The following is a 14,641-nucleotide window of genomic DNA, read 5'->3' on the forward strand; positions in this document are numbered from 1 at the left end:
TCCCGGCCCCCCACCCTATGTGAATGAGTATGGGGTACATCGTACCCCTACCCATTCACCTAGGGAAAAAGTGTCAATTTAAAAAAAAACACTACATAGATTTTTAAAGTATTTTATTAGACAGCTCCGGGGGTCTTCTTCCGACTTCGGGGGTCTCTCCGGTTCTTCTCCACGCTCTCCGGATCTTCCTCCGGGCTCCTCCGCTCTCTTCTGCCGCTCTTTTGCTAAAGCGGAGGAGCCCGGTCTTCCGTCTTCTGCCCTCTCCTCTTCTTTGATGTTGACACGACGCTCTCTCCGGCTAGAATGCTCTCTGTGCGCTCCGCTCTGACTTATATAGGCGGTGACCCCGCCCCCTTATGCCGTCACAGTCCCTGGGCATGCTGGGACTATGACTGCATAAGGGGGCGTGGTCATTGGGTGATGACCACGCCCCTAAAACGTCACAGTCCCAGCATGCCCAGGGACTGTGACGGCATAAGGGGGCGTGGTCACCACCTATATAAGTCAGAGCGGAGCGCTCAGAGTGCATTCCAGCCCCAGAGAGCGTCGTGTCAACATCAGGAGAAGAGGGCAGAAGGCAGAAGATCGAAGACCGGGCTCCTTCGCTATAGCAAAAGAGCGGCAAAAGAGCAGAAGATAGCGGAGGAGCCCGGCAGAAGATCCGGAGAGCGCGGAGAAGAACCGGAGAGACCCCCGAAGAGAAGAAGGCAGCAGACCGGGCTCCTCCGCTATAGCAAAAGAGCGGCAAAAGAGCAGAAAATAGCGGAGGAGCCCGGCAGAAGACCCGGAGAGCGCGGAGAAGAACCGGAGAGACCCCGAAGTCGGAAGAAGACCCCCGGAGCTGTCTAATAAATTACTTTAAAAATCTGTGTAGTGTTTTTTTTTAAATTGACACTTTCCCTAGGTGAATGGGTAGGGGTTCGATGTACCCCATACTCATTCACATAGGGTGGGGGGCCGGGATCTGGGGGCCCTCTTATTAAAGGGGGCTCCCGGATTCCGATAAGCCCACAGACCCCGACAACCAACGGCCAGGGTTGTCGGGAAGAGGCCCTTGTCCTCATCAACATGGGGACAAGGTGCTTTGGGGTGGGGGGGCCGCAGCGCGCCCCCCTTCCCCAAGGCACCAACCCCCCCATGTTGAGGGCATGCGGCCTGGTACGGTTCAGGATGGGGGGGGGCGCTGGCTCGTCCCCCACCCCCATTCCTGTCCGGCCGGGCTGCGTGCTCGGATAAGGGTCTGGTATGGATTGGGGGACCCCCCACGCCGCTTTTTCGGCGTAGGGGCTTCCCCTCAAGGTCCATACCAGACCCAAGGGCCTGGTATGCTCTTGGAGGGGGAACCCATGCCGGATTTTTATTTAAAATTTGGCGCGGAGTTCCCCCTCAAGATCATCTGAGCACAAGTCGCATGCCGAAGTCGGATCATGCGAGACGGCGATCCGACTTTGATCCGACTTCAATGATAGTCAATAGGCTGAAGTCGGATCAAAGTAGGATCAAAGTAGTACAGGGAGTACGCTCTGAAGACGGAGCGACTTCAGTAGTGTCTATTAAGACGCTCCCATTCACTTAAATGTGAATCTCTTTCTGGGGCGACTTGGGGCGACTTGAGGGCGTACAAGTCGGATCCCAAGTCGTCCCAGTGTGAACCGACCCTCAGGGTGCTATGTTTTAGGATATTTTTGTTAATGTTTATAAACAATTGGTAAAATAGATATTGAACACATCACCATTTTTCTAGGTAAATATATTTCTAAAAGTGCTATTGACATGAAATTTTCACCACATATTGGTAACAACCCATGCAATCCATACATACAAAGAAACAAAACAAATAAGTTCAGAAATGAAGTTATGTGTAATAAAAAGGAATGCCACGGGGATAAAATATTTAACACATGAAGAAAGGGAGGTGCAAAGAGGCATGGAAAGCCAAGACACCAGATGAAATCTATCAGTAATTAGAAAGAAATCCTGCCCCTTGTCAGTGAAAATTAATATCAGCTGATTCAGTCTCAACCGATGGCCTATAAAAAGCTGTCTCATTACCAAGGTGTCACACAAGAAACATCTCATGATGGGTAAAAGCAAGAGCTCTCTCAAGACCTTCGCAACATTATTGTTGCAAAACATACTGATGGCATTGGTTGCAAAATGATTTCTACATTTCTGAATGTTCCAGTGAGCACTGTTGGGGCCATAATCCAGAAGTGGAAAGAACATCATTTTACCATAAACCAACCAGGACCACATGCTCCTCACAAGATTTCTGACAGAGGAGAGGATTATTAGAAGAGTTATCCAAAAGCCAAGGACCATTAGTGGACACCTTCAGAAAGAACTGGAATTGGCAGGTACAATTGTTTCAAAGAAAACAATAAGTAATGGACTTAACCGCCATGCACGCAACCGCCATGGAAAAAGCATATTGAAGCTTATTTAATGTTTGCTGCACAACATTTAGACAAGCCTGTGAAATAGTTATTAAACCAAACAATTTAAAAAGCGTATATCTATATAATTAATAATATCCAAAAAAAAATGTAAACACATAATTCAAATTTTCACTCATCACTAGGAGCACATCACTCTTTGAGGGGAGCAGCAATCTATTTATATATTTATTTACTATTTTTCTTTTCAGTGTGGTGCGGAGTTTATTACTTAAAGCCTGTGAAATACTGGGAGAATATAGTCTGGTCAAATGAGACCAAATTTGAATTCTTTGGATGCCATAATAGACACCATGTTTGGAGGCCATATGGCACTGCACATCAATCAAAAAAACCCCAACAGTGAAGTTTGGAGGTGGGAACATCATGGTGTGGGGCTGTTATTCAGCATACGGTACTGGCAAACTTCATGTCATTGAAGGAAGGATGAATGGAAAAATGTACCCAGACATTCTTGATAAAAATCTGCTGCCATCTACCAGGATGATAAGGATGAAACGAGGGTGGACATTTCAGCAAGACAATGATCCCAAACACAAAGCCAAGGAAACGCTCAATTGGTTTCAAAGAAAAAATAAATTAAGCTGCTAGAATGGCCCAGCCAATCATCTGACTTGAATCCAATAGAAAATCTATGGAAAGAACTAAAGATCAGAGTTCATAGACAAGGCCCACGGAACCTTCAAGATTTGAATACTGTTTGTGTAGAAGAATGGGCCAAAATCACAGCTGAGCAATGCATGGGACTAGTTTATCCATACAGGAGGCGTCTTTCAAGCTGTACAACAAAGGATTGTGTACTAAGTATTAAATACATTTCAGTTAGCGTGTTCAATACTTTTCCCTGTGTCATTCCATTTTATTACACATAACTTAATTTCTGATCTTATTTTGTTTTGGTTTCTTTGTATGTATGGATTGCATGGGTTGTTACTGACATGTGGTGAAAATGTCAATAGCACCTTTAGAAATATATTTACCTAGAAAAATGGTGACGTGTTCAATGCTTATTTTACCCGCTGTATATATATATATATATATATATATATATATATACACATGTATGTGTATATATAATATATATATATATATATATATATATATATATATATATATATATATAGCAATAACTCTCGGTGGAGCTGCTGGTTTAAGCGGGCTTGTTACCTTCACTTTCGATACCTCTGTTTCACCGGCACCGGGTCTAGGGTTCTGTTGAGTTTACCTCTGGATGATATAAGCACCAAACAATTGAGTAGGTTTTCCAAAGCTTTAATAGAATAAACCAGGGAAGTAGCAGGAAAGAGGTAGCAGGAAAGCTGCAGGGAAGCTCAAATACCTTTCTGTTGTATTTCTTCAGAAATATTCTTTGTAATTGAACACTTGCAATCGAATGGTCTCCCCTTTTTGTAGGATTCAATCTTTGCCCGTCTGGATAGACATCTCTCACTTGCCTAGCAGCCAGCACGTACCACGAACAAAAGTCTCTGTCACAGACTTATCTGGAATAAAACCCGTACGATCCTCTGCCACAGGATGTATTGGTTTGTGGTGAAAGTCAGATACAGTACTTGAACCTTTAAGCCAACCCGGCAGTACTATATTGTAAGATTACTTCGGAATGCGTCCTCCAACCGAGTCACCAGGCGCCTCTCCAGACCAGCACTCTGCATGATCCTTCCATGGCGGGTCCTCCCCTGGGATCTTCTTGGTTGTCCAGCTTCTTTACCCAGGAAAGACAGCTCAGGATCATTTCTCCGCTGCTGTGGTAGGCCCCAGACAGGCTTCTGGGCCCACCCACACGCCGCAGCGACGGAGGCCCACAAGGTGGTATTCCTAGTGCATACCTGTGGGCCAGGAGGGCCAGCAGGTGGCTGAAAACGAACCCTAAAACATGGCGTCTGCTCCATAAATACCCTCTCCCAGAATGCAACTCGGAGGACCACCTCCACCGAGTTATCTCGGGGACAGAGGAGCACTCATTCGCTTCAATACGTTGCTTTTCCAACACCTGCCGATGGTGACAACGACACCCACCAGCACAATGCGGAACTTCATACAACGTCAGCCAAGCTGGAACAGAGGCAAATCTAACTTCCTATAATAAGCAACCCACTAAATTTACCTATCAGCGCTAGATAAAAATCTACCAGCGCTATATATATGTTGTGACTCTTTTAATCATCAACTATGTGAGTTGCTAAATGTTGTACCTTCATTAAATGTAACCATATTGCTACACTTAGAGGTGCCTCGCTTCTCTTTTATACTCTGTAGCTCCTGCTGGATTCTGCTTCTAATCCCCTTGCGGAGGCTGCCATTTGTGGATGGACATTTTATGGTTACACAATCAAATCACATTGCTATAATCTTTTTATATTGACTATAAACTGAAGGACTTCTGAATTAATGGTTGTGGAATGAATCATTTGAGTTTTCATTATTTATTATGGGGAAATTCGCTTTGATATACAAGTGCTTTGGATTACAAGCATGCTTCCGGAACGAATTATGCTTGCATTTCAAGGTTTTACTGTAATAATTCTTAATTCTCTGCACATGAGCAGTGTGAAGAGGAGGCTGTTTTGAAATGGCCTTTCACCCTCTGTCTAGCCATTGCACACAATGTAATTTCTCCCTTTAAGCTACTTTCACACTGAGGCGTTTTTCAGGTGCTAAAGGGCTAAAAATAGCGCCTGTAAAGCGCCTGAAAAACGCCTCCCCTGCAGCCCCAGTGAAGGAGCCCGAGTGCTTTCACACTGGAGCGGTGCACTTGCAGGACGTTAGAAAAAGTCCTGCAAGCAGCATCTTGAATACACCGCTCCTCCATCACCCCTGCTATTGAAATCAATGACCACCGCTGCCGAATCGCCTGCAAATCGATTCAGCAGCGGCGCTTTGCGGGCGCTTTTAACCCTTTATTCGGCCACTAGTGGGGGTTAAGAAAGAAAGAAGAACCCCCTTCATTGGGACTTTATAGGCAACAACCACACATAAATAGATCAGAAAATGTATTTATTGTATGTAAAATCAATAAATTAAGATCGTTTAATCATGAAATGATCATTAGTTTAAAAAGACATATCAAAACATATTACAAAAAAGTACAAAAAAAACAAAAAATACACATGGTTTGCATGACATAAAATGTGTTACTCTCCGGTACAAAGTGATCTCTGGTACCCGACGTGTTTCTGGTTCAAGCACCTTCGTCAGGGGTATTTGATAAGAGTATATACAATCATAGTTTTGTCTTACATGCAAAATGTTCCATCATGCAACTAAAACAGATAAATGAGGCAGAAAGCTCACCTATTTTTGTTTGCCTGGTGATCACAGGGAATCATATGTAGCAGATTGCCAACTGCAAGGTCTGTAGATAGGGGTTTGACGCTAACCAATTACACCTCCACCCATAGTTATACATGATTCAGTCTGGATCCATCTGAAAATCTGACAGATGGATTTAGACTGAACACCTGTGTGAAAGGGCCCTAAAACAGTAAAAATTTTGCTGACACTTGCTGAATTCAGAAAATTGTAGCAACCAATTAAATCCCAGATTACTGAAGACATGTCAGCTAAAGATGATTGCTGGTAGGTTGTTGTCAATTGATGCATTTTACTTATCATTGTGCCTCTATGTACTTCTTTATTGGATAAACTACATAAAATAGCAGTATTAATGAGGATCTGGATATCAGGGAGAGCCTTACTAGAATATTTTGGACATTGATTAACATCACACATTTGCCATTCCACATTTGTCAATCATACCAAGATTAAAGAGATATTTAAATGTAAATTAATGTAAATGCGGGTTTACAGTGGGGAGTAGATGTTATCATCACATGTTATGATGGAAATTGGAGCTTTTCTTATTATAAAATATACTGTATTTTTTTCAGCTTTACCACCATCCATTAGCACAACACCACTAGATCCTAACTTGTCATCCACCGAGACCTTGAATGCTGCCACGACAAGTACTTCTAAATTAACACCTGCACCTGAACTTTACTCCACAATGGGAACAACTTCAATATCAGTGAAGCCACCAGGATCTCAGGCTACAGATCAGCCTGGACTGTCAGACAACTCTACACAAATCTCTACAGCAGAGTCCTTCTCTGAAAATAATCCAGTAGTGAATTCAAGTATTATCTTACCAACCAGGAACAATGTTTCTACAACTGGAAACATATCTTCATCTCATCCCATTCATCCAGCAGCAACAACAACACCCACTGTGACAACCTCACCATGGGTAAAACATACAACTGTACAGCAATTGACAACTTCCAGTACACTTGCAACTACACCTCCATATGTGACAACAAATTCAGGGTCGTTACCAGTCACTACTACTGACTCCAATGGGAGATCATCTGCAGCCAAACCATCTCCTCCTTCAATTACAGGTAAGGGCATGGTGTAAAGCAGGGGCCTCCAAATGTTCTAAACAAAGGGCCCGTTTACTGTCCTTCAAACTTTAGGGGGGCCGGACTGTGGCCAGTGGAAGTAGAGAATGTCCTGGTGTCAGTGGGAGTAAACGGTGCCCCATCTTTCTAGGGGGAGGAATAGTGCCCTATCAGTGTCAGTGGGGAGTAAACGGTGCCCCATCTTTCTAGGGGTAGGAATAGTAGTGCCCTATCGTTGGTGTCAGTGGGGAGAATAGTGCATCATCGATAGCGTCAGTGGGAGGAATAGGGCCTCATTGTTGGTGTCAGTGGGAGAAGTAGTGCCCCATAGTTGCTATTAGTAGGAGGAATAGTGATCCATCATTGGTATCAGTGGGAGGAATAGTGACCCATCATTGCTGTCAGTGGTAGGAATAGTGCCCCATCATTGGTGTCAGTGGGAGGAATAGTGCCCCATCATTGGTGTCAGTGGGAGGATAAGTGCCTCTTCGTTGGTGTCAATAGGAGGAATAGTGTCCCTTAGATGGTGTCGGAGGGGGGAATAGTGCCCCATAGATGGTGTCGGTGGAAGGAATAGTGCCCCATTGTTGGTACCAGTGGGAAGAATAGTGCCCCATCATTGGTGTCAATGGGAGGAATAGTCCCCCATTGTTGGTGTCCTTGAGAGGACTAGTGTTGCATCATTGGTGTCAGGAGGAGAAATAGAGTGGCAAGAACTATGTCCCACTGTTGAAGGCAGTGGGGGGAGTAATTTCCCACGGACCAGAAAAAAGAAAGCAAAGGGCTGTATTTGGAGACCACTGGTGTAAAGCAGTCGTTCTCAACCCTGTCCTCAAGTACCACCAACAGGCCATACTTGCAGGTTTTCCTTTATTTTGCACAGGTGCTTTAAATCAGAGCCAATGGATTGGTATTTTGGACAGCTATTTTATTATTCTAAGAGAAATTCCTAAAACATAGCCTGTTGGGGTACTTGAGGACAGGGTTGAGAACCACTGGTGTAAAGGACCAAAACAAATTCCCCCACAATGTGCTGTTATTGGTTTATGTGGTAGCAATGTTATTATCAAGCACAGACGTGTCCCCACAATAAATTTCACAGCAGCCAAATGAGTCCACAATGCCCCCTGTGGATGTTAACCAAATTTAGTCCACACAATCCAACGCTATATAGCAAACACTCCTCTAATCAACAGGTCTGTGTATGTTCAATATCCCAGGCTCTTACCAGATTTATTGACCCATATACAGTATAAATAAATGGGTCCAATAGAGCTTTTATTCTGCAAACTGTCTCCATGTCTTCTCTAGTTTTCTTCATACATCCTCACACACATACCCAAAAAGAAAACAAACCATGGCAGTAGTGTAGTGTAGTACCCTGAATCACATGGAAAATATTCTCTCAAAATATGCTCACGTGTGTATGTCATAGCATACCATTTAGAACTGCATGCCTATGTGCATTCTCCGTTCCCCTATTGTGTGTATCCTTACCGAATAACACAAATTTCCAATCGCACAATCAATCCACAACGCCACAGTGTTCCAAAGATGCTCCATTATTTCTTGCCAGTCTCCTCAAACAGTTATTTTACACAAAACAAAAAACAGCAATAGTGTAATATGCTCACACCAATAATTAATGATATTTATTTGTGCTCACATTAATTAGTGCTCAAATTAGTGCAAAACGGACTCTCCCTTGCTCCTTCTCCTCAATGTGATCCTTCCCCAAGGCACAAAACACCTTACCAGACTTACCCCCTAGGATAGCCGCTATTGCAGGCAGATTACTTCCCCATGGTAGGTAGCATTAGGACACATGTGAAGAAGTTAATTTGAGCACCAATTAATGTGAGCACAAAATAATATTAACATATAATGAATTATTGGTGTGAGCATGTTACACTATTGTTGTTTTGTTTTTGTTTCGTATAAAATAATTGTTCGAATAGGCTGGCAAGATTTAGCACACCACTGTGTTGTGGGTTGATGTGCGATTGGAAATTTGTAATTTTCTGTAAGGATACACAAAATAGGGGAACGGAGAAGGCACAAAGGCATGCAGTGGTAAATGACATGATATCACATACACATTTGAGCATATTTTGAGAGAATATTTTCCACGTGATTTGGAGTACTATTCTATAAGAGTATTTTCTTTTTGGGTATGTGTGTGAGGATGTATGAAGAAAACAACTAGAGAAGACATGGAGACAGTTTGGAGAATAAAAGCTCCAATTTATTTGTAAATGGGTCAATAAATCTGGTAAGAGCCTGGGATTCTGGATATTGAACATACACAGACCTGTTGACTATATATGTGGTAGCAATGTTGATGTGCAACAGTGTGTGATGTAGTAACCCATATCAACCAATCAGATTGCAGTTGACTGTATCTGTTACTGAATGTTTCATATTCAATCCTGCCCATTACAGTTGCTCTTTAAATACCGTATTTGAGGCCTGTACTCCATGAATGGACAGTGTGTTTATGCATCCAGAGCCACCAAGTGCTGCATGCAGGCAGTCTATATACACTATATTACCAAAACTATTGGGATGCCTGTTTTTACACGCACATGAACGTTAATGGCATCCCAGTCTTGATCCATAGGGTTCAATATTGAGTTTGCCCACCCTTTGCAGCTATAACAGTCTCACCTCTGGTGGGAGGTTTAGGTTTAGGAGAGTGTGAGGTCAGGCACTGATGTGGACGAGAAGGCCTGGCTCGCAGTCTCCGCTCTAATTTATTTCAAAAGTGTTTTATTGGTTTGAGGTCAGGACTCTGTGCAGGCCAGTCAAGTTCCTCCACCCCAAACTAGCTCACTCATGCCTTTATGGACCTTGCTTTGTGCACTGGTCCAAATCATTTGGTGGAGGGGGGATTATGGTGTGGGATTGTGTTTCAGCGGTTAGGTTTCGCCTCTTAGTTCCAGTGAATGCTTAAGGTGTCAGCATACCAAGCCATTTTGAACAATTTAATGCTCCCAACATTGTGGGAACAGTTTGAGGGTGGCCCCTTCCTGTTCCAACATGACTGAGCACCACTGCACAAAGCAAGGTCCATAAGACATGGATGAGCAAGTTTGGGGTGGAGGAACTTGGCTGACCTCAACCCGATAGAACACCTTTGGGATGAATTAAAGCGATGACTGCGAGCCAGGCCTTCTTGTCCACATCAGTGTCTGACCTCAAAAATGCGCTTTTGGAAGAATGGTCAAAAATTCCCATAGACACACTCCTAAACCTTGTGGAAAGCCTTCCTAGAAGAGTTGAAGCTAATTATAGCTGCAAAGGATGGGCCAGTTCAATATTAAACCCTACAGACTAAGACTGGGATGCCATTAAAGTTCATTTGCGTGTAAAGGCAGATGTCCCAATACTTTTGGTAATATAGGCTAAGTCCATGGGGATGCAGCAGCTGTATGGACACAGGCACTCATTCTAATTTGACAGGCGTGCGAGTGAGCTGCCCTGAAGGCAGATCGTATGTGTTCAGGTGATGTTACTGTGTCCATACAGCCACTGCGTCCTCGTGAACAAACTGCCCATTCACAGTCTATGGGCCTCAGAGCTCATGTGAATGAGATCTTAGTGGTTTGTGGACATGCTGCATCCACAGAAATGCAGTGCAAAGCAGGCCAGCCATAGTCTCTAGACCACAGGCCACACCACTGAGCCCTAAAGACTTCTTTACGCACCTGTTTAGCTGCATCCACCCCATTCCAATGGCAAGAATCAGTGGATTCTTGCCGTTGGAATCACACATGCATGTGAATAGCAGCAGCCTCTCAGTCTATATCAATGAATGGCAGGCCAACAGCGATCACTGCTGTTTGCATGTAGCTACATACCACGGGGCTACTACGGGGGTTAAGGACGTATATCTGAGACTGGACACAGTCTGCAATTTCTCAGAGAGTGTTACTGTTTTAAAGCACAAAGTGGCCGGGCTGGAGGTCCACAACAGCATCTGCGCTAGCCGCTGTACAGCTACAGCGATTCACGCAGAAGTGCCATACTGTCGCTGTATAACGGTCAGAAAGTGGTAAAAAAAATTTTTTTTTTTAAATTCACGCGCTTCGTTTGCTTATAGCGCAAAAAATAAAAACCGCAGAGGTGATAAAAAAAAGCTCTATTTGTGGGAAAAAAAGGACGTCAATTTTTTTGGGGTACAGCATTGCACAACCGCGCAATTGTCAGTTAAAGCAACGCAGTGCCGTATTGCAAAAAATGGCCTGGTCATTAAGGGGGCAAATCCTTCTGGGGCTGAAGTGGCTTGTGAAACTTATGGATAGTCCAGATGAGCCAAATGGTTTAAACCTTTTGAAATCTTGAATGTGTTCATTAGCTCTGTCTGTATTTAAGTACGCTCACATAGACCATGAGCCATGGTTCACATTGATGCGATTTGGCATGCGATTTGACATGTCAAATCGCATGCCAAATCGGCGGCAATGGCAGCGTCCGAAACTGTGTGATGCTGCATTTGCGGCGCCGCATCAATTTCCAAAAGTATTTCCTTACTACTTTTGGCGATTTCGGAGTGCGATTTCCATTGACATCTGTGCAGAAACACACACAGATGTCTCTTAAATCGTCCCCGAAGTCGGGACTGACATGCGGGAATGAAATCATGTGAGTTCAGCTGAACGCGTACGGTTTCATTCCCGCAGTCAGTGTGAACTTAGGCTTAAAGTGTATCTAAAGACAAAGCTTTTCATTTCGTTTTGGAAATAGCGGGGAAGGGTTTTGGCAACAATGGTCTAAGAGGGTATCTCCCTCACTTTGGCCTCATGCACACGAGACGCTGGTGCAAACTCTGCTGAACACATGTTTTTAAAAGCTGAAACCGGCGTTTAGAAACGCCCGTTTTGCCGCGTTTGCATGCAGCGTTTAGCCGTGTTTAGCCGCGTTTTACCGCGTTTGCGTCTAGAAGCGTCTGCAGAGAATGACATTTTGCAACCCAAAATGGTGTGCTGGTGTGCTAACACAGTGGAACTAGCACTACAACATATCCAAATTTGGGATTCCTAGCACCAAGTGGCCCCACGATACGGGGCCCCAAAGTCAGGTCGCAAAATGTCAAGCAGAGAATGACATTTTCCGACCTGACTTTGGGGCCCCATATCTCAGGGCCACTTAGTGCTAGGAACCCCAAATTTGGATATGTTATAGTGTTAGTTCAACTGTAGCCCCAAGATATGGGGCCCCAAAGTCGGGTTGTAAAAGGTTCCTTTAAAAACACTTATAAACGCAAACGCGGCTAAACGCCGGTACCGCCGCGTTTGGCGTCTGAAACGTGGAAAACTTTTGCATCTGAACCCTTTTTTTTTGCTTCTGGAAAAACGAGGTTAAACGCAACTGCCTAAAAACGCCAAAAAATGAGACTGTGTACATGGACACATGGGATAACATTGAATGGGTTTGGGGCAGTTGAAAAAAGTGTCCAACTGCCTCTGAACGCGAGTTTAACAGCGTCTCGTGTGCATGAGGCCTTTGTGGAGATTTCCACTAATTTCCTGTCTTGTTTACAGGACAGGATGTGAATAAAAGTCTCTCCAATGGGACATAGAAGGCAAAAACTGATGGGTTTTCAACCATTCCCTACTCAAAAAAAGAAATTGAAAATAATTTAGTTTTTTAAAGTACATTAAAGCAGACCTTTACTAAGAAGTATGGGTGGATAATGATTCCTTCAGAATGTCAGTCTTTATTCTATCACTATAATATTGACTGTAAATCTTCAATCAGTCTCAACCAGTTTAAAGTCTTTAACATCACAGCACTGTGCAGATCAGGTATTGTTGAGCATATTCACAATGAAAGGGCTTAAACACAGAGCAACACATGGAAAAATGGGGCAGGCTGCATATTATTGCAGAGCAATGAACAGGACTATATGCATTGTGCCATGAGACACTGTGTTTTGCAGTTGCCATGGGGTGCTGTTTACAATGAATGGCACCACAGTGCACCAACATCTGTAACTTGTATTGCAGTGGTGTGAATGGGCCCTTACTTAGAGTGCAAAAATGACTCAAAGGACCAAGGCAACAATTCCACCAACAATTTCTACTGAAAAAATGAAACAATCAAACTGATAGCATTAGTTGGTTTGCTTTATAGAAATAATTTTACTTTTTGAAGGTGGTTGAAATTGCTGTAATATTACCTTGTGTATGGCATGTATAAAAGGTAAGTAGAGCTGTGAGATGATGATCAACCAATCTGACTGATTTCAGTTTGATTTGGCAAAGGTTTTACATTTTTGTCAACACTTACAGGTGGGATAAATAGAAATAATAGAAATCAATAGGGTTGGGGAACCTTGTCTGATCACTAATATTTCCCCTGAGATAATCTGGCAGTCTGTCCATATGAACCTCTGTCCTTCCCTGCTTCATGGCAAACTCTTGTTCTGGCTTGGTGACTCAGTATTGAACCCATCACATTGGCATGATAGGCAGGCAACTAGCATTTCCAGAAGGAGAGTTCAGCAGTGGGAACCTCCATGATTCCCTCAGTAGGGTTTCCTACAAGCTCCATTTAGCTGTGTGCATTTGTGATACTACTATGTGGTGGCCTTTAATGTTTGTTGTTTGAAAACTACATGGAGTAAGATGGAATTCTCCTTTAATATATTCCACAAGGATAGGTCAGTGGAGAAATTATATTATTCTCATAAGAGTTATATCACAGGCATTTATATTTAAAAACAAATTTAAAATTATTGTGAAATGTATTTTCAGACACACAGGTTGGAATGACAAAGATTACTGAAACTTCCTTAACTGACAGTACGACATCTAAGAGCACAAGACCACCATCTGGCATCTTAACCTCCACAAAGACCCCAGCATCTAGCACTTCAAGTGATTTTAAAAGAACAACACAAGGCATTATTAGTGTATCTACTACAGCCTCTTCTACTCAAACACGTTCTTCATCACAGCCTAGTAGCAGTTCTCTGGAAGTGAACACCACACCATTATTTTTCCCCGTTACAGCTAACACATCACTTTCCACCTTATCACCTGCTCTTTCTGGAATGACAGAATCTTTAGTATCAGAGTCAGTATTCACAAGCATTGCAACCTCAGAAAACAGCAAGAAACCCGGGCAAGCAACAACAGGTATGGTGGTAAATTCAACTTTTCCCCATCGCTACCATATTGTTTTTTACTTTGCTCAAGACCACACAATTCTACTTAAAATATATTTAGATTAATTGTAAGTTCAGATTCATTGAAGATACTTTGACCCCAGTCTTTACACAAGGCAACTGCCCTTGGTGCCTTCCTTTAGTTGAGCCAAATACCTAACCTACGAATCTGATTTACTAAATTTGAAAAATGTTTATTATACAATACAGATATTAAACAAATATTATATTTGTTAAATGTACCACACTAGTAGTGCTAGCATAGATTAAAAATGCATACCATGTAAACTCAATGGCTGCACTGGCTTATTTGTAATATTTTCCCCTAAATGTCTCCTAGTCAGTTACTTCGTTGTCAGCATGTCCCTGAAATTCTCAGATGCGGTGACTGATGCAGATGAGGTTGCCTCCTTCGTGAAAAGCATGGTGAGACATGGAAATGTTCTTGAAAAACCAAGATACTGACTGCTCTGTTTACAACCATTCATAAATAACACAAAACAGAGCATTTTCCAGAAAGGTTGATATATTTGCTGGCATAGGTGCACTCTGACTGGCTACTAACATTTAATTAGCACTGTTTTAATAAGATT

At 43.1% G+C, this 14,641-nt stretch overlaps 1 protein-coding gene across 1 annotated transcript in view; it reads left to right on the forward strand.

Annotated features, from left to right (window-relative positions):
* The window catches only part of LOC141108982 (uncharacterized), an 83,180-nt gene extending 68,667 nt beyond the window's left edge, over positions 1-14,513 (forward strand). The window contains exons 5-7 of the mRNA XM_073600939.1: positions 6,365-6,877; positions 13,636-14,019; positions 14,389-14,513. Coding sequence (XP_073457040.1) covers positions 6,365-6,877; positions 13,636-14,019; positions 14,389-14,513 — 1,022 coding nt within the window. The remainder of the gene's footprint in view (positions 1-6,364; positions 6,878-13,635; positions 14,020-14,388) is intronic.
* Positions 14,514-14,641: the final 128 nt, after the last annotated feature.

Source organism: Aquarana catesbeiana, linkage group LG09, assembly GCF_042186555.1.
Source record: "Aquarana catesbeiana isolate 2022-GZ linkage group LG09, ASM4218655v1, whole genome shotgun sequence".
In the NCBI taxonomy this organism is placed as follows: Eukaryota; Metazoa; Chordata; class Amphibia; order Anura; family Ranidae; genus Aquarana; species Aquarana catesbeiana.